Raw genomic sequence first — 24,635 nt, forward strand, 5'->3', positions numbered from 1 at the left:
GGAAACCTGGGTCGTAATTAAACAAACAACAACACAGTCAAATGGCGGTGTGTTCATTTAACAATTAAAGTATGGGTGTTCGACCCGTCGCGGGCTACACTAATTTTTCACCCCCATCCGCACCTCTTTGATAGGTGGGTTGTTGTTACCCCTATAGTAATTCTGTCCAGACACTAAATGATATGTGAACCAATAATTATCAATGCGATAGTGGCCGCAGCTGCGATGCAGTTGTTGCAACTGCTCGAAAGTAACGTGCTCCTAAAATAACGTGAACACCTCGAACTAATTTATGAGCATAACATGATGTCATAGGAGCAACGACATACATGGCATAATCTGTTACTAAAAATCATCCATAAAATACTTGAAAATACCCTAAGGCCGAAATTATACAATCGTACTGGAAGGCTTCAAGAAATTATTCAAAAAAAAAATGTGAACCAAGTTTGGTTGAAATCGGTCCAGTGGTTTATGAAGAGATATGGAAGATAGATACATTCATGTATGCACACCTATATCCATTTTAACAAAATGTACGGATTACAAAAATTTCACACTTTTCCAGTTTTAAGTTGTAACAAACAATCTTTTAAGTACTTAAGGATAGAGCACACTCATACACCTTTACAAAAAGTTATTCTAAATATGCTCAACAACATGGATGTACAATTACATGAAATCCGTAAGTTTTTCATATGTTGTTGTTGTTGTTGTCGTTGTCGTCGTCTTCAGTCCAGAGACTGGTACGATGCAGCTCTCCTCTTCTCCCCAATTCTGTTCAGTACGTCCTCATTAGTTACGTGATCTATTCATCCAATCTTCAGCGTTCTTCTGTAGCATCACCCTTCGAAAGCCTCTATTCTCTTCTTGTCTATTTATTATTATCCATGTTTCACTTCCATACATGCCTACACTCCATACGAATACTTTCAGAAACGCCTTCCTCACACTTAAATCTATACTCGATGTTAACAAATTTCTCGTCTTCAGAAACGCTTTCCTTGCCATTGCCAGTCTACAATTTATACCCTCTTTACTTCGACCATCATCAGTTATTTTGCTCCCCAAATAGCAAAACTCCTTTACTACTTTAAGTGTCTCATTTCCTAATCTAATTCCCTCAGCATCACCCGACTTAATTCTACTACATTCCATCATCCTCGTTTTGTTTTTGTTGATGTTCATCTTATATCCTCCTTTCACGACACTGTCCATTCCGTTCAGCTGCTCTTCCAGGTCCTTTGCAGTGTGAGAGAATTATAACATCGTCGGCAAACCTCTAAGTTTTTATTTCTTCTCCATGGACTTTAATTCCTATTCCAAACTTTTCATAAATCTGTACAAATAATCAAAATAAAAACTCGTGTTATAAATTTTGTCACAAGCTTACACATCGATTTAGAAACACCAATACTAATAAAATGGCTCTCTAACATTGTTAATTTATGAGATTTGAGGACAAAAGGGGTAACAAAGCTGACGTCCCTTGACAATACATATTCTTGATTTCTTTAAATAATCCATGTTGACGTTTCAGATAAAATTAGTAGCACAATGTAAGATATCTTTCTTCTTGCTGGATAACGACGTTTGTTAGTCAGACGGAGACTGCCCATTCCAGTCAACAGGACCTGGAAGACTTCTTCAGTGTAGGTGAGATTGACAGTGTCATCTGAGAAACCTATCAACCTTAGGCAGGTAATACTGCAGCTTAAAAGGACGATCATTCATGATCAACAGCACTGGAAGTGAGTTACCGGATGTTTTGGGCGAGAGGGATAAGAAAACTTAACACGTCTCTTGGACATCAGAGACACGGGACTGTACAGGTTGCACGACGATGCTCAACGGAATGGGCCCCAACCTCTTCACGGGAACGCAGCTAGCTCTTTATTCGCACGAAGTAATGGCCGCTACCGACAGGGGGATCTCAAGTTGATTCCGTATTTCTAGATTTCCGGAAAGCTTTTGACGCCGTTCCTCACAAGCGACTTCTAATCAAGCTGCGGGCCTATGGGGTATCGTCTCAGTTGTGCGACTGGATTCGTGACTTCCGGTCAGTTCGTAGTAATAGACGGCAAATCATCGAGTGATATCAGGTGTTCCCCAGGGAAGCGTCCTGGGACTTCTGCTGTTCCTGATCTACATAAATGACCTGGGTGACAATCTGAGCAGTTCTCTTAGGTTGTTCGCAGATGATGCTGTAATTTACCGTCTAGTAAGGTCATCCGAAGACCAGTATCAGTTGCAAAGCGATTTAGAAAAGATTGCTGTATGGTGTGACATGTGGCAGTTGACGCTAAATAACGAAAAGTGTGAGGTGATCCACACGAGTTCCAAAAGAAATCCGTTGGAATTCGATTACTCGATAAATAGTACAATTCTCAAGGCTGTCAATTCAACTAAGTACCTGGGTGTTAAAATTACGAACAACTTCAGTTGGTAAGACCACATAGATAATATTGTGGGGAAGGCGAGCCAAAGGTTGTGTTTCATTGGCAGGACACTTTGAAGATGCAACAAGTCCACTAAAGAGACAGCTTACACTACACTCTTTCGTCCTCTGTTAGAATATTGCTGCGCGGTGTGGGATCCTTACCGGGTCGGATTGACGGAGGACATCGAAAGGGTGCAAAAAAGGGCAGCTCGTTTTGTTTTATCACGTAGTAGGGGAGATAGTGTGGCAGATATGATACGCGAGTTGGGATGGAAGTCATTAAAGCAAAGACGTTTTTCGTCGCGGCGAGATCTATTTACGAAATTTCAGTCACCAACTTTCTCTTCCGAATGCGAAAATATTTTGTTGAGCCCAACCTACATAGGTAGGAATGATCAACAAAATAAAATAAGAGAAATCAGAGCTCGAACAGAAAGGTATAGGTGTTCGTTTTTCCCGCGCGCTGTTCGGGAGTGGGATGATAGGGAGATAGTATGATTGTGATTCGATGAACCCTCTGCCAAGCACTTAAATGTGAATTGCAGAGTAATCATGTAGATGTAGATGAACCGTCCCAGCACTCACCTACTTGCTGCGAAGATGGACGAGGATAGTTGTACGGTGTCATCCGTGTCCGTCCTGCGCCGCGCAGGCTGTTTGGTTTGGAAGCGTGGAGCGGGTGACCACTTATCTACGGGTGATTGCTGCCGCCTCGTTCTTCGCCGTGACTCGAAAATGGTTCAAATGGCTCTGAGCACTATGGGACTCAACTGCTGAGGTCATTAGTCCCCTAGAACTTAGAACTAGTTAAACCTAACTAACCTAAGGACATCACAAACTTCCATGCCCGAGGCAGGATTCGAACCTGCGACCGTAGCTCGCCGTGACTCGGCGAGTTCTGCAGTGACGTCATCGGCAGGCGGTTTCGAGGGGCCATTCTGCGACTTAATCTGCTCTTCTCCGCAGGTGACTCACGCCGGTAGAGCGATAACTGGAATGTGGCGCCGGTCGACTGATAAATGGACAGGCAGATCAGCGCCGCCCTAAGATTCAACTCGCTAACTTTGATTCGTCCTTATTTTTTAGGAGAGAACGTCTAAAGTAGTGGAAATCAGTACAAACGGAGCATTCCAAGGAAGCAACAGTGCAGTGTCTGAAGCATACGTATACCGAATTTAGTAAGATACTAGTAGATATATGTAAGACATAAACAATCATGACGAAATCACGCAGTTTCTTTCATAACACGAGTAACAAAATATGGCGTTTGCATTTCCTGGCTGTAAACTGGTACAAAGGTACTCGTTGTCTTGTTGCGTTATTGCATTGTCCAGCCTCTGTTCTTGCTAAAAATCTCAGTGATTTCGTTAGAGTTTGTACACTAAAGAGCCAAAGAAACTGGCACACCTACCTGGTATCGTGTAGGGCACGTAGAACTGCCTCAATACGACTTGGCAAGGACTAATATCTGAAGCAGGACTGGAGAGAAATGACCCCATGAATCCTGCAGGGCTGACCATAAATCCGTATTTCTATATTTCCGGAAAGCTTTTGACACCGTTCCTCACAAGCGACTTCTAATCAAGCTGCGAGCCTATGGGGTATCGTCTCATTTGTGCGACTGGATTCGTGATTTCCGGTCAGTTCGTAGTAATAGACGGCAAATCATCGAGTGATATCAGGTGTTCCCCAGGGAAGCGTCCTGGGACCTCTGTATACTCGTACTCTACGAGTACGATGGGGTGGTGATCTCTTCTGAATAGCACATTGCAAGGCATCCCAGACATGCTCAATAATATTCATGTTCGAGGTGTTTGGTGGCCAGCGGAAGAGTTTAAACTGAAAAGAGTGTTCCTGGGACCATTCTGTAGCAATTCTGCACGTCTGGGACGTCGCACTGTGCTGCTGGAATTGCCGAAGTCCGTGAGAATGCACAATGGACATGAATGGATGCAGGTGACCAGACAGGATGCTTCCGTACGTGTCACCTGTCACACTCGTATCTAGATGTATCAGGCAGGGGTCCCATATCACTCCAACTGCACAAGCCCCACAGCATTACAGATCCTCCACTAGCTTGAACAGTGCATGGCTGACATGCAGGGTACATGGATTCAGGATGTTGTCTCCATACCCTTACACGTCCATCCGCTCGATACAATTTGAAGGGAGCCTCGTACGACCAGGCAACATGTTTCCAGTCATCAACAGTCAATTTCGGTGTTGACTGGCCCAGGCGAGGCGTAAAGCTTTGTGGCGTGCAGTCATCAAGGGCACAAGAGTGAGTCGTCGGCTCCGAAAGCCCATATCGACGATGATTCGTTGAATATTTCGCACGATGACACTTGTTGTTGGCCCAGCACTGAGGTCTGCAGCAATTTGCGGAAGTGTTGCACTTCTGTCACGTTGAAGGATTCTCTTCAGTCATCGTTGGTCCTGCATGGGAACCAGCACTGAGTCTAATTAAAAAGAGGCTCAGCAAAGAAAACGAACGATCGACCGCCGACGCGGACCGCGGAGAGAACGCCTCGCGGTGGAAGTGGATTTAGGACGGCCGCCCGCCCTCAGGAGCTCAGTTCGTCAGCGCACCTGACGATGGCGACATGTCTGATCGCTGAAATATTGTGCCCGTTGGACACTATGGACCTGCAGTACACCCGTGGACTATTCGAGCAAGAAGTACGCCGGGAGAAGTTGAAGAATCACATTTCCCCTCCTGTTCCACTAGCAAATAGAGCGAGGAAAAAGCGACTGTCCGTATGCCTCCGTGCGAGCCCTAATTTCTCGTATCTTATCTTGGCGGTCCTTTGGCGAAATGTACATTGCCTGTAGTAGAATCGTTCTGCGGTCAGCTTCAATTGCCGATTCTCCGAATTTTCTCAACAGTGTTCCTCCAAAAGAATGTCGACTTCCATCCAGTGATTCCCATCATAGTTCCCGAAGCATCTCCGTAATACTTGCGTGTTGTTCGAATCTACCGGCAACAAATACAGCAGCCCGTCTCTGAATTACTTCGATGTCTTCCATTCATCCTACCTGGTGCGGATTCCAAACATTCGAGTACTACTCCAGAATAGATTCTCCTCTATGTAGCCTCCTTTCCAGATGAACCACACTTTCCCCAAAATTTTCCCCATAAACCATAGTGGATCATTCGTCTTTCCCACTAAGTTGCTCGTTTCAATTCCTGTCAACGTGACTGTGTCAAGCAGGACACTGTTAATGCTGCATCCGAACATTACAGGTTTGTTTATACTACTCATCAACATTAACTTGCATTTTTGTACATTTAGAGCTACCTGACATTCATCAGACCAACTAGAAATTTTGTCTAATACACCTTGTACGGTCACTCAGCGACATATCCCTCTACAGAACAGCATCATATACACACATCAAAAAAGTTTTACTTCACCTCGGTTCCGAGAGTTCCGGAACCTGTACAGAAAATTGGAATAGAGATCAACATAAACATAATTTCCGCCGTTTTTATTGCTCATGAAAACCACACATTGTATGTTGTATCGCCATACAGCGAGACCTTCAGATGTGGTGGTCCAATTACTGTACATATTGGTACCTCTAATACCCAGAAGCACGTCCTCTTGCACCGATGCATGCTTGTATTCGTCGTGGCATACTGTCCACAGGTTCATCAAGGCACTGTTTGTCCAGATTGTCCCACTCCTGAACGGCGATTCGGCGTAGATCCCTTACAGTGGTTGGTGCGTCACGTCATCCATAAAGAGCCCTTTTGATTCTATCCCAGGCATATTCGAACGGGTTCGTGTCTGGAGAACATGCTGGCCATTCTATTCGGGTGAAGTCATTGACAAGATGTGTACGATTGGGGCGCGAATTGTCGCCCAGGAAGACGAATGCCTCGCCGATATGGTTGCACTATCAGTCGGAAGATGGCATTCACGCATCGTACAGCCGTTACGGTGCCTTCCGTGACCACCAGCGGCGTACGTGGGCCGCACATAATGCCTCCCGAAAACAGGAGGGAACCTCCACTTTCCTGCATTCGCTGGACAGTGTGTCTAAGGCTTTCAGCCTGACAGGGTTGCCTCTGAACAAGTCTCCGACGATTGTCTGGTTGAAGGCATATGCGACACTCATCGGTGAAGGGAACATGATGTCAATCTTGAGCGGTCCATTCGGCATGTTGTTGGGCCCATATGTACTGCGCTGCACGGCGTCCTGGTTGCAAAGATGAACCTCGCCTTGTACGTCGGGACTGAAGTTGCGCGTCATGCAGCCTATTGCGCGCAGTGTGAGTCGTAACACGACGTCCTGTGGCTGCACGAAAAGCGTTATTCCACATGGTGGCGTTGCTGTCAGGGTTCCTCAGAGCCATAATGCGTACGTAGCGGTCATCCACTGCAGTAGTAGCCCTTGAGCGGCCTGAGCGAGGCACGTCATCGACAGTTCCTGTCTCTCTGTATCTCCTCCATGTCCGAAAAACATCCCTTTGGTTCACTCCGAGACTCCTGGACACTTTCCTCGTTGAGAGCCCTTCCTGGCACGAAGTAACAACGCGGACGCGATCGAACCGCCGTATTGACCGTCTAGGCGTGGTTGAACTACAGGCAACACGAGCTGTGAACCTCCTTCCTGGTGGAAAGACTGGAACTGATAGGCTGTCGGACCCCCTCCGTCTAATAGGCGCTGCTCATGCATGGTTGTTTACATCTTTGGGCGGGTTTCGTGACATCTCTGAACAGTCAAAGGGACTGTGTCTGTGATACAATATCCACAGCGTTTATTTTCAGGAATTCTGGGTACTCGGGCGACGAGAGAGGTGCTGTCTCTCTTCCCTGGGACACTCCTGACGGTACCCTCTTCTCTGATGAGCACTCGTCTTCGGGACAACATACAGAGTCTTATATCTTTAGAAGTCTTCGACCCACTCACATAGCTGTGAACGTCTCCATCAGTTCGTATCTTCTTTAACAGCGTGCAGTGGAGAACCGTGTCAGACGCTTTCTGGAAATGTGGGAATATGAACTATGCCTGTTGGCCTTCATCTAGTTACACTGGGGGAAATGGGCTTAGTAACGAAGTACGAGGAATCAGATTGTTCCCACATGGCCGCGCGGGATTAGCCGAGCGGTCTCAGGCGCTGCAGTCCCGGACTGTGCGGCTGGTCCCGGCGGAGGTTCCAGTCCTCCCTCGGGCACGGGTGTGTGTGTTTGTCCTTAGGATAATTTAGGTTAAGTAGTGTGTAAGCTTAGGGATTGATGACCTTTGCAGTTAACTCCCATAAGATTTCACACACATTTGAACATTTTGTGTTCCCACGTGCGTTTCGAGATTGGAACGTGTAACGCCGGAAATGCATATCCTCCTATTTCCGTCTATTGTACTGTAAGTTTTTTCCTTATTTTGTTACCTGAATATATGACATTTCTGTGCCTTTATATATTGTAATTGTTTAACTATATATATATATATATATATATATATATATATATATATATGCATTTATGTCGATGTATAATTGGTTTGTTTCGTAAATACTATTTGTATTTTTACGCTGGGTCTTGCCTAGGGAAAACTGCTATCGAACGATTACATCGATAGGTCGTGTGAAGAATCAAAGTGTGTAGGATCTTTGGTAGTGTGAACTCTGCCGCGTGGAGCGCGGGCAGAGAGAGTCTGGCTGGAGTAGCGAGTGGAGGAGGTGTGTTGTGTGACGCTCCCGCGAGTTGCCGCGCTTTCGGTGTTTAGCAGCATGTAATTGCGCTCGACTTGCGATGATAGTTTCTGACACGGTGTCGCGGACGGGAAGCATTAGCTGGCGCACATCAAGAGCCCGTTTCGCCTGGTGACCGTGCCGAGAAGAAGGCGCGCCAGCATCCAGCTTCTGCAACAGCGACGGCCGACAATGAGTGACTGTCGCCACCTTCTCGATCGACGGCTTCAAACCTTCAATCAACCAACAAGGAAGACTAAAAGCACGTAAAGTTTCAGAACTGTATGGCAGACCTCAGCTTTTCAAATTGTTGCATTTGCCTCGCAAAATTACAGCAACTTAGCATGAACCTTTGTTGCTCATTGTCCCAATTGCATTGCCAAGCAGGGTCCCTTCCTTTTCCGAAATGAACCCGAGTGTCGTTGAAATTCAAACACCAGCATTAAAATAATATAATTAGATTTCACTGCTTTAATTTCAAAGTTCAGTTAAAGTATTCATAGCTGGCTACAATATTTAGATTACACGAGCACAAATTAAGAGTGTGAGTTTTGTTAGCTTATTTTAGCTTACCTGTGACTGCAGCTCAGCTTGGTACGTACTAAATTTTACTATTGTTAATTGTTCAGAATCATTTAATTCAAGTTCAAAGTTAAATCTCTTGTTTCTAAATTGCGTAGAGTCAAGTTGCTTTTGAAATGATTGTTGAGGTAGTCCAAGACTAACCGTATTTTACTGGATTTCGATGTGCTTCAGAAAGAAAGCTCACTATTAACTTCAGTCACTAAATTAACTTCCGATTTTCCGGTTTTATTAATTCTTTTGCTAAATTAAGTCAGAGTGTAGCGAAATTTATTACTTCTGACAAACTTTCAGTTTTCACACTACACGTGTCAACCTTCAGTTGCCACGCTTCTAGTGCTAATTATATGTGTAATAACTTTTCTTTTTCAGTTACTATAGTAATTGTCCTTAGGACTGGCGACCGTGATTTCCCCCAAATCTCAAATATCTAATTACCGCTAGTTAATTGTTAACGTAACGGCCGCACATTTACTTTCTTTATTAACTTTACCCTTTTCAAAATTAATTTCCACCAGTTTCATTTGCATTTTTCCTTTGATTTAGATGTAACCCTTTCCTCCCTCTTTACCGACAGATTAACTTCGGTGACGATTGCTTTCCCAAATTTCCATTAGGTACACGCGGTTTAATTTTTCACTGCCATTAAGGTCGATAAGTGAGGGGGAGGTTACAAACGGTCGGAAATAGTCTGAACCTGTTTGTATGAAACCTGTGCCAAGAACGTAAGCGTGAATTACGGAGTATCCGTGAAGATGTAACTACACGACTGCCGTTCTCTGGCGGCAGAGTTTGCATCATAAGCTGTACTGTCCCCGGCCGCTGTACCGTGTAGAGGCGAGCTATCGGCGGACGCGGCAGCGCCTTATCTCGAGCCCGCATCGCAGCTCTCAGCTCGCCTGATCACTCATCGGCGTGAGTCGTACAGCCCGTGACTTGCAAATCTGGTGCAACACGGGCACAAGAAAAAACACTTACCACTATCAGTACGGACAAAGTACCCGGTATCTACAGATCCGACCTCGGTTCCCGAAGTACTGAAACGTCTCTTCCTTGTCATCCTCGCAGGTTTCGTCGCATCGTTCCACTAACAGAAAGGATCGGCTGATCAGAAACACTTGGAGAGGCATCAAGGAATCGTGAATACGAAACTTCCTGGCAGATCAAATCTGTCTGCTGGACGGAGTCTCGAACTCGGGAGTTACCTTTCTCAGGCAAGTGCTCTACCGACTCAGCTAGCTACGATCCGTCCCACGGCTTTACTTCCACCAGTATCTCGTCTCCTATCTTTCAAACCTCACTTGCAAGGATAGCACTCTTGGAAGAAAGGATGCTGCGGAGATATGGCTTAGCCACAGGCTGGGGTATGTTTCCAGAATTAAGTTTTCACTCTGCAGCGGAGTTTGCGCTGATACGAAACTTCGCAAGGTAAGCAGGAGAGCATCTGTGAAGTTTGGAAAGTAGGAAACGAGGTGCTGACAGAAATAAGACTGTGAGGTCAGCTCGTGAGTCGTGCTTGGGTAGGTGAGTCGGTAGACAAAAGACAAAGGCCCCGAGTTCGAGTCTCGGTCCTGCACACAGGTTTTACCTGCCAGGAAGTTTCATATCAGCATACACTCCGCTGCAGAGTGAAAATTTCATTCTGTAAGGAACTGACAAGGGTGAACAGTTGTAAAGGCAAGCCAAGACTTGAAAACAGTAAGCAGGTTCCGAATATTTTTCGTTTGCTGTAGTTATGCCGAGATTGAAGAGGTTGCACAGCATAAACTAGCTTAGAGAACTGCAGCAAATCAGTCTTCGGACTGAACGATGCTGGGGATTTGGGGGTTGTGCCCTATCTTCGAGGACTCTATGTCTGCAACTTTAAACAAGATAACGAGAGAGCATATGTTGCCTTTACTGCCCTGAACTCTCTCGATGCAACGATTTTTGTGATTTTGGCCTGACCAACTCTTCCACAGGTCTGGGAACGTCTGGTAACGGTTTAATGAGAGACTGACACGACACCATTCCCCAGGCACTGCGATTGACGAACTATAGTAAAGAGCAACGTGGCATGACCTAGTCGTATCTCTCATCTAAGTTCAGCTCTACTCGATGCTCAGCCTGGTGAGACACTGCTGTTACTGCCCAGAAATGGCAGCTCTCGTACTGAATTTCGCACCCTGTACACCCCCAAATCAACTAAAAATCTAATCATGTGTTTTCTGTGCTGTGTAAGCATAAAAAATTTTCAATCTTTTTTGGAGCTGCAATTTCAATGGCCCCAGTGTACGTTGTCAGTGACACAGCCTTGGAAGGGAAACTCCCCGTCGCACGCCCCTCAGATTTAGTGGTAAAACGACGCCGCAGATAGCCCATCAAAAACTAAAAGATCAAACACGAAAAAAAGGAAGAAGGTGTACTGAACTGTGAAAACAGAATCGAAGTAGAAGCAGTGAACTGTCCAAGCTGAAGGATGACGGTGTCATGGTTGTGTGACCACGCTACGAAATGGAAGATCCGTGTTCAGACATCTGTCGTTTCTAATTTTTTTTTCACAAAATTATAAACTTCCCATCCGGTCAATGGCGTATCTGTTCACCTTCTGTAGCCTTGGCAGATATCATACTGTACATTGGTTATAGAATGTGAGTCACGTGGTAAGAATATATTACCATCGTAAATGTGATGAATAGTGAGAACAGGCGAGATGCCGCATACACGTTTCAAAGAAATGAAAACAACAAATACGCGGCGGTGAAGTATGTTACAATGAAGAATCATACCATGTGCTACTTTTGTGGAACGAACAGGGTGTATATGCGTCTGCAGGCACCTCCCTTACACCGCACTGTTGCAACCGGACGGTACACCAAGTCACAGACACAAATTTTAACGCAGCGAACAGACACATCAGTGATCGGACGGACAGTTCATAATTTTGTGGTAAAAAAATTGGGGCACGACAGAGATTTGAACACGGTTCTCACTCTTCCCAGTCCAACACCGTGACCGCATAACCACCGATGCCGTTACTGTTCACATTTCTTCACAGTTCAGTACACCATGTTCAAGTATTCTCAAGTATTCTTGCTTGATTTGTGTTCAGTTTTCGACGGACCATCCATTGGGCCATCGTACCACTAAAACTGAGGGGGGGGGGCGGAGAGGGGGGGGGCGGGGGGGGGGGGGGTTACGGGGAGTTTCCTCCCCTTCTGAGTCGTGCCACCCAGAACGATCACCGTCTCTCAAGCACACTGCAGCATTGTCTTCACGTTTTTTAATTGTTCATGTTAAAGTATTCTTGACTCGGAATACTTCAACAAGACCACAAATAGATGTAATTAAACTTTGTTTATTTGAGCAAGTAAACCTCAAAAACAGCTAGTATGCTGTTTCTGATGCAATACAATAACAGAAAATAAACATTTCCAGATTTGTTATTCTACATACACTCCGCTAGCCACCAAGCGGTGTGTGATGGAGGGCACAATTCGCGCTAAAGTCATATTTCCCCCCCTCTGTTCCAGTCGCTGATAGCGCGAAGGAAAACCGACTGTCCGAACGCCTCAAAAAATGTTCAAATGTGTGTGAAATCTTGTGGGACGTAAGTGCTAAGGTCATCAGTCCCTAAGCTTGCACACTACTTAACCTAAATTATCCTAAGTACAAACACACGCACCCATGCCCGAGGGATGACTCGAACCTCCGCCGGGACCAGCCGCTCAGTCCACCACTGCAGAGCCTGAGACCGCTCGGCTAATCCCGCGCGGCTGAACGCCTCAGTGCGAGCTCTAATTTCCCTTATCTTTGAATGGTGATCATTGCACGATTTGAAAGTTGGTGGTAATAATATACGCTCTACATCCTCGCTTAGATCGGATTTTGGAATTTAGTAAGCAGCCCCTTCCGTTTAGCGCGTCGTCTATCTGCAAGTGCGACCCACTTCAAAATTTCTATGAGATTTGTAACGCTCTCGCGATGGGTAAATGTACCAGTCACGGATCTTGTCGCTCTTCTTTGGACCTTCTCAATCTCTTGAATCAGACCCAACTGGTAAGGGTCGCATACAGACGAACAATACTCCAAGAACTTAAATATCTTCAACATTTCGTGGTTCTGTCAGCAACTGTATAAATATTAAATTTAATTACCAACAGCCTCAGTTGCAGTTCCAGTACAGCATTCGTGGCTGCCGCATCGCGAAGTGGGGGGCCGAGGCAGTTTCAGATAAGTTTTTACAGTCCGACGATGATTTATGGATTTGTAGTTTTTGCTTGACGATGTCCACTATGGACAAAAGGTATTTACTGTTATTCTGAAACCTAGGTAAATTCTAGGTAAACGGTGCAACTGTGGCTGTTGGTTATTAAAATTAAAATTAATACTTCAAGACTGGACGAACCAAAGTATTGTATGCAATTTCCTTTCTTGAAGGACTGCATCGCTTCAGGATTCTACCAATAAAACGCAATGTAGAGTTCGCCTTACCCGTTACTTGTGTAATCTGATCGTTCCATTTGAGATCATTTCGAATAGTTACACACAAATACTTGACGGATGTTACCGCTTCCAAAGACTGGGCATTTATTTTGTATTCGTACATTAATCTCGATTTTCGCCTTGTTGTACGCAGAGATAACTGCCAGTCATCACACCACGCATTTATTTTCTGCAAATCCTCATTGATTTGTTCACAACTTTCGTGTGATACTAATTTCCTGTAGTCTACAGCATCATCGGCAAACAGTCTCATGCCGCTGTCAATACCATCAACCAGATCGTTTATGTAAATTGTAAAAAGGAGCGGACCTATAACGCTGCCCTGGGGCACACCTGAAGTTACTCTTGTTTCTGTTGAAGTCACCCCGTTCAGGGCGACATACTGCTCTCTGTCTGTTAGAAAACTTTCTATCCAACCGCATACGTCATCGGAAGGACCGTAAGCGCGCACTTTTTGTGGCAAGCGACAGTGCGGAACTGAGTCGAACGCCTTTCGAAAGTCGAGAAATACGGCATCAACCTGGGAGCCGGTATCTAGAGCCTGTTGTATATCATGCACAAAGAGGGCCAGCCGTGTCTCGCATGACCGGTGTTTCCGAAAACCGTGCTGGTTTCTGCAGATGACCTCCTTAGAGCCTAGAAAGGTCATTATGTCTGAACACAAAATATGTTCCATTATTCTACAACAAATCGAAGTCAGTGAAATTTGCCGGTAATTATGTGCATCCGATTTTGTACCATTTTTATAGATTGCTGTGACCTGGGCCTTCTTCCAGTCCCGTGGAACTTTCCGATGTTCCAATGATCTCTGATAAACGATGGATAAGGACGGTGCTATATTTGTAGCATAGTCAACATATAATCTAAAAGGGACACCGTCTGGGCCAGATGCCTTCCTGGGGTCTAAGGCGTTTGTTCGGTAATTGAGAAGGGGAATGGTGCTGCAGTCCCCTACCATAAACGAGGTTTTGAAAGCTAGGTTTAGAATATTTGGCCTACTGTTTGTCACCACCCGTTACATTACCTGTACTGTCAGCAGAGAAGGTACTGAATTATTTGTAGCGTTCATAGATTTTACGTACGACAAAATGTGAATGTGGATGTGAAGGAAAAGTTCGTCACAAACAACTGTCCTTTAACGAAACGAAAATAGATTCTTGAGAGCGTACATTATGCTCTCTTGACTAATGCAAAGTCTGTCTTCAAAACAAAATACGTAATCAAACTCTTATCTCAGGAGACCGATTAACCATGGACCTTGCCGCTGGTGGGAAGGCTTGCGTGCCTCAGTGATACAGATAGCCTTACCGTACGTCCAACCACAATGGAGGGGTATCTGTTGGTTCTCGAAGAGAAGAGGGGCAGCGGCCTTTCCAGCAGTTGCAGGGGCAACAGCCTGGATAATTGACTGATCTGGCCTTGTATCATTAACAAAAACGGCCTTGCTGTGCTGGTACTGCGAACGGCTGAAAGCAGGTGGGGGGGGGGGGGGGGGAGGGAGACTACAGCCGTACTTTTTCCCGAGGCATGCAGCTCTACTCCATGGTTAAAAGATAAGAGTCGAGAGGCACGAAAGGGAAGCAGTGGTTGAGAAGGAGCTGACAGGGTCGTAGCGTATCCCTGATGTAATCCAATCTGTATATTGAGCAAGCAGTAAAGGAAACAAAAAAAAAAGTTCGGAGTAGGTATTAAAATCCATGGAGAAGAAATAAAAACTTTGAGGTTTGCCGATGACATTGTAACTCTGTCGGAGACGGCAAAGGACTTGGAAGAGTAGTGGAACGGAGTGGGCAGTATCATGAAAGAAGGATATAAGATGAACATCAACAAAAGCAAAACAAGGATAACTGAATGCAGCAGGAATAAATCAGGTGATGCTGAGGAAATTAGAATAGGACATGAAACAAAGTAGTAAATCAGTTTTGCTACTTGGGGAGAAAAATAACTGGTGTTGGTCGAAGTAGAGAGGATATAAAATGTAGACTGGCAATGGCAAGGAAAGCGTTTCTGAAGAAGAGAAATTTGTTAACATTGAGTATAGATTGAAGTGCCAGGAAGTCCTTTCTAAAAGTATTTGTATGGAGTGTAGCCATGTATGGAAGTGAAACGTGGACGGGGGAATAGAAGCTTTTGAAATGTGTTGCTGAAGATTAGGTGAGTAGATCGTGTACCTAATGAGGAGGTACTGAGTAGAATTGTGGAGAAAAGAAATTTGTGGCACAAACTGACTAGAAGAAGGGATTCGGTGGTGGAACACATTCTGAGACATCAAGGGATCACCAGTTTAGTACTGGAGGGAAGCATGGGAGGTAAAAATTGTAGAGGGTGACCAAGAGATTAATACAGCAAGCAGATTCAGAAGGATGTAGGTTGCAATAGTTACTCGGAGATGAAGAGGTTTGCACAGGATAGAGTAGAATGGAGAGCGGTAATAAACCTTTCTTTCAACTGAAGATCACAACAACAACAACATCTCACGAGCAGTACGACTTATCCACTAGGAGCACAGATAGCCGGAACGCAGTTGTCCAGGTGGTGAAGGCGACGTCCGATCCGAGGCAGTGTCCGAATGGTGATGGGACATCAGTCGCTGGTCGGATAAGACGGAACTGGCTCTTGCCGGCTCCGCGCGAGCAGAATAACTAGCGCGGGGGAAGATTACAATTTTCCTATCCGCTATCGAAGTTGCGGCGGATGCAGCGAGAGATTCGTGTCTGGAGCGACCCCAGCTGCTACCTTCTGCGCCCTCTGGCTGGATACCGGTAGGCCGTCTGGAGGCTTTGTCGGACACCGCGGAAACCAACAACACGGGCCTCGAGCGGACGGCAACCCGCTAAGCGTAGGTGCGCTGCGGGTTGGCGTCGTCGAAGGCGAAGCCGAGACCCACACCGCATACATGTTGACAATGAAATTTAGGGCGTTCAGACTGCATGGTTGGCCGCGGGGCATGATGGGAATTGTATGGTTTGGTTTAGCGACGAAGGCCACTTTCATTTGGATGGATTCGTCAATAAGCGAAACTGTCGCATTTGGGGGACTGAGAATCCGCATTACGCGATCGAGAAGTCTTTTCAACCTCAGCGGGTGACTGTGTGGTGTGCAATGCCCAGACACACAGTATTCAGTGCGATATTCCTTGATGGAATGGTCACTACCGAACGGTATGTGAAGGTTTTGGAAGATAGTGTCATCCCCATTATGCGAAGTGATCCTGATTTCTACAACATGTGGTTCGTGCAAGACGGAGCTCGGCCTCATCGGAGCAGGAGAGTGTTTGATGTCCTGGAGGAGCACTTTGGGAACCGCATTCTGGCTCTGGGGTTCCCACAGGCCACTGGCATGGGCTTCGATTGGCCGGCATATTCTACGGATCTGAACACATGCAATTCCCATAAATACGCTTCTCGGGTTTGCCGCCGGATCGTATTGTGTAACTCGCACAATATTTCGTCGTAGTCTTGCTGCAGTTAGAGCAGTAGTTACCACCACCTGATGATGCTGAGCAATTGCATCGACGAAATATTGTGCGAGTTACACAGTACGATCCGGCGGCAAACCCGAGAAGCGTATTTGTAATAGATCCGTCGGGAAAGCATGAAAACTCACATGCGATTCCTTTTTATGGAGGTTGGTTGGTTGGTTGGTTGGTTGGTTGGTTGTTTGGGGAAGGAGATCAGACAGCGAGGTCATCGGTCTTATCGGATTAAGGAAGGATGGGGAGGGAGGTCGGCCGTGCCCTTTCAAAGGAACCATCCTGGCATTTGCCTGGAGCGATTTAGGGAAATCACGGAAAACCTAAATCAGGATGGCCGGACGCGGGATTGAACCGTCGTCCTCCCGAATGCGAGTCCAGTGTCTAATTTTATGGAGGTATATTAAAGACAAGGTGTACAGCAGTAACCCAAAACCATTGCTAAGCTGAAAACAACCATTCTTTGGGTCATCGACTGCATCGATATTACGATACTTCAGCGCGTCATGTAGAATTTCGTTATTCGTCTGCCTCAAATCATTGCCAATGATGGCAGGCATATCGAAGTGCCATCGCCTAGATCCGAATATCTGCAGTGACGTTTACATGTTGAATGAAGTGTGTGCACGCCGTAGTCTGTAGTTAATTTAAGTCTTTTTCATACAGTTCAATAATTGACATCCTGTGTGATCTCAGAAAATCTGGCAACGCTACTAAAAATGTACAAATGAACAAAAGGAATCAGACAAATATTAATCGCACGTGTTATATCACGTGGAAAGTGGTTGACGAGGATACGATTACTAGATGTTTCGAAAGCAACACAAAAAAACTTAGTCACAAATTTCACTTACTTCCCACGGTAGGACGAATATCACGAAGAAAATCTGTTTAGAAGGCGTGTCGCTTCGAATAAAACACTCGACCTTTCGATATCTGTTACCGCCGTCGTCGTCTTCATGAGTAATGAAGTACCGACTGCCAGGGCTGGCCACCTATTGAAATCTCGAGCGTTTCATGTGAAGTGACTCGGCTTGTAAAGCCGAAAGATTTTATTCACTCTCGCCTCCGCGAATGACACGGTTACTGAGCTTACAGAACTCATTCAGCTTTTGCCGTTTCAAAATTTATTTATTAAAAAACTTGTTTCGCCAGAGAAGATCAGATTGTGGTTTCTCCTCGTAGTCGTCGCATGAACGCGAACATGACAGATATCGAAACAGGTTACAGCGGGGTACGAAATCAACTAAAATCGCTGAGGCACGGTGGGAATACGAATAACACTCTTCATAGACTGAAGAAAGTGCATTTTTAAAGGTTGAAAACCTATGCTACTGTTTATTTGCTGGCTGACTAATTTCGAGGTTTGCTGTTTTCGCAAGCCACCTACTGCAAAGAAAAAAATTTCTAATGAGTATATGTATCGTATGTGGACAATAAGTACAAAATGTCGTACGTAAGTGTTTGCCCGAACGATATTACCCCAATGCCTTTGTTGTCCGCATTCGAGACATACACTCACAGCAAGTGCAATCTTAAAATAAGTAAAGCCCTTAACTAATAAAGCAGCAAATACACAGCAGCTTTGGTGTTAACCATTTAAAAAAAGGCCTTTTATTCAGTATTTGAGAGCCGGAACACGCGACTTACTGAAATTATGTTCTGCATACAATGAGCAAAAGAGCTTGCTGCTCTTCTAGCAGCATAGGTAGCTGGAGGAGCGAAGCATTTCCAGTAGGTGGAAAAATGTGAAGATCATACGTGTTGCACAGATGCACAACACTATAGGCCTGTATCGCTCAACTCAGTCTGGTATACGATTTTAGAAAACGTTTAATGCTCGCGTATTATGACATTTCTGGAGACCAAAAACACAGACTAGTCGCAACGCTAGGAAACTGTTGCGAAATGCAGGCCAACCTGTGCAGGTTCGACGCTTGCTCTAAGGATTCGCAGTCCAGTCTTAACATGAACAAATGCAACGTGTTACGCGGAAATGGGCGGACACGCCCGTTACTTCATGATTACGTGATTCCAGAACACTGGAAGCAGTGACGTCCATAAAATATCCAGGAGTCCGCGTAAGGAGAAAACTCAACTGGAATGACCCGATAAAACTAATCGCAGGTAAGGCAGGTGCCAAACTAAAATTCATTGCAAGAATCCTCAAAAAGTGTGAGGCTACCACAAAGGAGGCAGCTTACTCAACCGTCGTTCGACCGATGCTTGAATACTGATTGTCAGTATGCGGTCAGTACCAGAGAATATCAGTATGTATTTACTTACTGCTTCCGTCAGACGTTCTCTCTCTCTCTCTCTCTCTCTCTCTCTCTCTCTCTCTCTCTCTCTCTCTCTCTCTCTCTCTCTCTTCCTGTGTAATACGTAATGTTTTAACATTTTTTGAAGCTGTTGTGTGTTTTGATTGACTACAGAAGTATTTCACAGAAGAAAAGTAGGAACAATAATACTAATAATCAGAATAGTGGTGGTATAATAAAAATAATATTGTTAATAGTAATCAGCAAGTAATAGTTAAGAAGAAGAAGAAGAAATATATAAATATATAGGGTGACAAATAAAAAAAAAACAAAAAAACCGACAAACTTTAGGGGTCGTTTCCTTGTACAGAAATAAGTAAAAAACGTCTAGTAAAATAGGCTAAAGGAAACCTGAAGTGGTGTAAGCACTTGTTCATCTTCGGTACTATGAAAGATCTCTTCTACTGGAAGGTCTTTCCTTACCATAGTCTCCTATACGATATGTCACAGGAATACAACGTTGCCAATGAGGTTTTAAATTAGAAGTTATGAAATACAGGCCTGTCCTACCCTCGCAGCACGTATATTGTAAATAACGATTGTGTAGGCATTTCTATTCCTCCGATCACAGCGCCATCTGTGGTGAAACGAAGAAAATGAGTCAGACAAAACTTCTGTAGATTTTGACGTAGAATCGTATTCTACAATAAAGAACGAGAGTTCCCATTGAAGGTTTCAAAGTTGTTGCCACGCACGCACAGGGTGGAGGGTGGGGGGCTCGAGACAAACAAATTGGAATCATAACTTTTTGTGATTCTATGTGTAGTTTTCGAGATATTTCAATGTCTTCAGCTAAAAGGAACACCCTCTATATCCATGAATATACACTCAAGCGCGAAAGAAACTGGTATAGGCACGCGTATTCAAATACAGAGATACGTAAACAGGCATAACACGGCGCTGCGGTCGGCAACGCCTATATAAGACAACTGTCTGGCGCAGTTGTTAGATCGATTACTGCTGCTACGATGACAGGTTATTAAGATTTAAGTGAGTTTGCACGTGGTATTATAGTCGGCGCACGAGCGATAGTACACAGCATCTCCGAGGTAGCGATGAAGTGGGGATTTTCCCGTACGGCCATTTCACGTGTGTACCATAAATATCAGGAATCCGGTAAAACATCAAATCTCCGACATAGCTGTGGCCGGAAAATAGACCCTGCAAGAATGGGACGAACAACGACTGAAGAGAATCGTTCATCGTGACAGAAGTGTAACGATTCCGAAAATTGCTGCAGATTTCAATGCTGGGCCATCAACAGGTGTCAGCGTGTGAACCATTCAACTAAACATCATCGATATGGGCTTTTGGAGGAGAAGGCTCACTCGTGTACTCTTGATGACTGCACGACATGAAGCTTTACGCCTCGCTTGGGCCCGTCATCAACGACACTGGACTGTGATGACTGGAAACATGTTGCCTGGTCGGACGAGTCTAGTTTCAAATTGTATCGAGCGGATGGACGTGTACGGGTATGGAGACAACCTCGTGAATCCATGGGTCCGTGTGTGCCCAGGGGACTGTTCAAGCTGGTGGAGGCTCTGCAACGATGTTGGGCGTGTGCAGTTAGAGTGATATGGAACCTCTGATCTAGATACGGCTCTGACAGGTGACACGTACGTAAGCACCCTGTCTGATCACCTGCATCCATTCATGTCAATTGTGCATTCCGACGGACAATTCCAGCAGGACAATGCGACACCCCACACGTCCAGAATTGCTACAGAGCGACTCCAGGAAACTCTTCTAAGTTTAAACACTTCCGATGGCTACCAAACTCCCCAGATATCAACGTTATTGAGCATATCTGTGATGCCTTGCAATGTGCTGTTCAGAAGAGATCTCCACCCCGTCGTACTCTTAGGGATTTACGGACAGCCCTTCACGATTCATGGTGTCAGTTCCCTGCAGCACTGCTTCAGACATTAGTCGAGTCCACGCCACGCCGTTTTTCAGCACTTCTGCGTGGTCGCAGGGGCCGTACACCATATTAGGGAGGTGTACCAGTTTCTTTGGCTCTTTAGTATTAGTGCATTTATACAGAAATGTGAATATGCTCGGGAACGGCATCAGAACACATTACCACTTTCTCTCTGCCGCACTGACAACTTTTTTATTTTTATAATAATTGTTTTTTATAATAATGCTGATGGTATGTGTGTGTTTGTCTCGGAGGAACACAAGAGAAGATAGAACTGATAGAAGAAACAGGGAACATCCAAAGAAGAGCAGCACGTTTCGTTACAGGGTCATTTAGTAAGCGCGAAAAGCGTGACGGAGGTGCTCTGCCAAGTCCAGCGGCAGACGCTGCAAGAGAGGCGCTCTGCATCACGGTGTGATTTATTGTTAAAGTTCTGAGAGCATACGTTGCTAGGAGAGTCAACCAGTACATAGCTTCCGATACCTTTTATCTCGCGTATAGACCATTAAGGTAACATCGGGATTAGAGATTACATTATATTAGTTTTTCGTTCCATATATACGTGCTGAGGAGATCCTCGTGGATGTGGAACATGTCAATTTTTTTTAAGCTGAAGTAACAATACTAATAGTGTGAGTATATGCAATACATCATTTGTTTCTATTAAAAAAATTCGTCAATGGAGTAGGAGTTGGCCATTAGTAAGTCTTTCAGGCTCTTTTTAAACTGATCTTTATTTGTAACTAAATTTTTTATGTTTGCTGGCAAACTATTGAAGGTGAGTGTTCCTGAGTAGTGGACCCCTTTTTGAACTGAATTAAGTGCTTTTAAGTCCTTGTGCAGATCATTTTTGTTCCTGGTATTGTATGTATGAACTGAGCTGTTTGTTGGTAAAAGAGATATATTATTTAGGACAAATTTTATTAAGGACTAAATATTCTGAGAGGCAGTAGTATACCCAGCTCCTTGAAGAGGTTTCTACAGAAAGTCCGTGAATTTACTCCACAAATAATAAGTATTTCATGCTTTTGGACTCTGAAAACTTTTGTTTGACTTGAAGAGTTACCCCAAGATATTATATCATATGACATTATGGAATGAAAGTAGGCAAAGTATGCAAGCTTTTTCATTTTTATGTCACCTATGTTTGCTAACACTCGAATTGCAAATACAGATTTATTAAGGCGTTTCTGCAGTTCTGTGGTGTGTGCTCCACCCAGCTGAATTTGTTATCAAGTTGTAATCCCAGGAATTTAAGACTGTCAACCTCTTCTACCTGCTCTTCTTCATACTTTATGCATATGCTGGGTGGAAACCTCTTACAGGTTGTGAATTGCATATAGTGAGTCTTTTCGAAGTTTAATGTCAGTGAGTTGGCTTTAAACCATTTATTAATATCGATGAAAATATCATTAGCGATCTTTCGAGAACTACACTCGACATACTATTTATTGCAGTACTTGTATCATCTGCAAACAAAACGGACTCTGCTTCAGGCAGTGTAATTGATGAGATATCATTAATGTACACAAGAAAAAGCAATAGCCCTAAGATGGATCCTTGTGGGACACCACATGTAATTTCTTCCCATTCTGTTGGTGACTGATGACTTAATCCACTAGTCCCTTGCACTGAGACCCTTTGTTTCCTGTTAGCGAGGTATGAATTGAACCATTTTGCAGCACTACCCGTGACACCATGGAAATCTAATTTATTTAAAAGTATGTTGTGGTTCACACAATCAAATGCCTTTGACAAATTCTCCATAGCCTTAGTAACCATCATTCTTATAGCGTGCCTTTCGCGTCTGGAACATGATAGGGTGGAGTGGCACTGAGACACAAAGTACCCTCCACGGCACACTGGAAGTTGGCTTGCAGCGACGAATGTTGATGTAGATGTAATGCCTGTCTCTCACGTGTGGATTGCCTTCTCACTCGTTGCAGCTGAGAGACCGCTTCCCGCTCTCATGTGCTGCTGCGAGATGGTGCTGGTGCTGGTGTTGGCCGCCATTCTGGCGGTGTTCGTCTGGAAGAGGCTGACGGCTCCAGAAGAGGAGCCGTTCAGCCAGCGGAAGCTGGAGGACGCGTGGTGGGGGCCTGGAGAGCCCAGGGAGCTGGACGAGGCCGTCCGGCCCTTCTCCATCGACGTCCCGGACAGCGTAAGTGGCCGCACCGGCTCCTCGAGCAGCGGGTGGTCAGCAGCAAGGCGCCAAGTTTCAATAAAATTCTGGAAGTAGCTGCCACGTACTTCAACAGGAGTAGCACTTAAGGCGTACTCTTTGCCAGGCACACACCCAGTTAGAAGGGGTAGTCATCAACTTTTACGTATCACTTGAAAAGAGTAAAGTTGCGTAATTAATTCGAAGTGGATGTTTTACCAAACAGCGGAAATGTAGACTTGTACGAGCAAGGTCACCGGTCAGTAATGAATCGTTCGGAAAAATGCATCGTGTCGCACTGACAGATGAATATGGAGAGAAGGACCAATATCGCCATTAAGACTGGTGGTCCCACCTGTTATTTTTTTCTCGAGTTGGGCATTAAAATTTCGTGAATACCGCTGGTACTAGCACCAAGTTGATATTCAGGAGGGATTACGGAAGTGTCTGATTCCACCCGTCTGCTTCGGTCCATGACGTCATCAATATGGCGGAAATGGCTATTCTAAGCGTCTCTAATATGGCGCCTATGATGTCGCTATATACTCATGGCAACAAACACGAAAATACGAATAAGGCAATAACATCTCCCTCCAAAAATACAATCAAACTAACGGGGCAGCCGCGGGAAATTTGGGGTTTTAGGGAGGGGACAAGCTAAATATAACAGTAAAAAAAAGACAGCACTATCCCAAAACACACAAAATTATGAACAAAAAACAAATACCAAATCTACAGCAATCTGACTCTTCCTTTGACCTATATAGATAAACCGCTGCCGACGATACAAAAACACCAGCGCCAATAGCAAAAACTACGAAAACTGGAATCAGACATTTCTCTCGACCACAGCTCAGGATACCAAACCACCAATACCCATATATAGAACTTCGAAAATTGGAATCGGTCATTTCCCTTGACCTATATAGGTCAACCATAACTATTGATACGAAAAAACCACCACCTACAACTAAGAAAAAAAAACCACAACGCCTCAAAAATTCAAAAGTTAAACATCCATAGGTAAATTAAAACACATTCAATACACAAAAAATTACAACTCGAGGAAAATAGACCCAAAAAAACAAATACTTACCACCAACAAATGTCGGCGCTGAACGGCGGTCGGTCACCACACACACACACACACACACACACACACACACACACACACACACACACACACACACACACACACACACACACACAGAGAGAGAGAGAGAGAGAGAGAGAGAGAGAGAGAGAGAGAGAGAGAGAGAGAGAGAGAGAGAGAGAGCGGCGGGGGGGGGGGGGGGGGGGCAATCAGACTCAACAAGGGAACTTCTACAAACACAACCAACTCGAACTTCGCTCCGTTATGACATCACACACAACAACACACTTAAGGCATGGGTCAAAACAGACGGGCGGAATCGGACGCTTCCGTTGAGCCATTCAGGAAGAAAATATACTTTGTTGGTTGGTTGGTGGGAGGGGACCAAACCATCGGATTAGGAAAGGATGGGGAAGGAAGTCGGCTGTACCCTCTCAAAGGAACCATCCCGGGCACTTGCGT

At 44.9% G+C, this 24,635-nt stretch overlaps 1 protein-coding gene across 1 annotated transcript in view; it reads left to right on the forward strand.

Moving 5' to 3' along the window:
- The window catches only part of LOC126215250 (juvenile hormone epoxide hydrolase 1-like), a 60,887-nt gene that overhangs the window by 8,438 nt on the left and 27,814 nt on the right, over positions 1–24,635 (forward strand). The window contains exon 2 of the mRNA XM_049941923.1: positions 22,866–23,080. Within this exon, the coding sequence (XP_049797880.1) occupies positions 22,889–23,080 (192 nt within the window). The 5' untranslated portion in view covers positions 22,866–22,888. The remainder of the gene's footprint in view (positions 1–22,865; positions 23,081–24,635) is intronic.

This window comes from Schistocerca nitens, chromosome 12, assembly GCF_023898315.1.
Source record: "Schistocerca nitens isolate TAMUIC-IGC-003100 chromosome 12, iqSchNite1.1, whole genome shotgun sequence".
NCBI classification, from domain to species: domain Eukaryota; kingdom Metazoa; phylum Arthropoda; class Insecta; order Orthoptera; family Acrididae; genus Schistocerca; species Schistocerca nitens.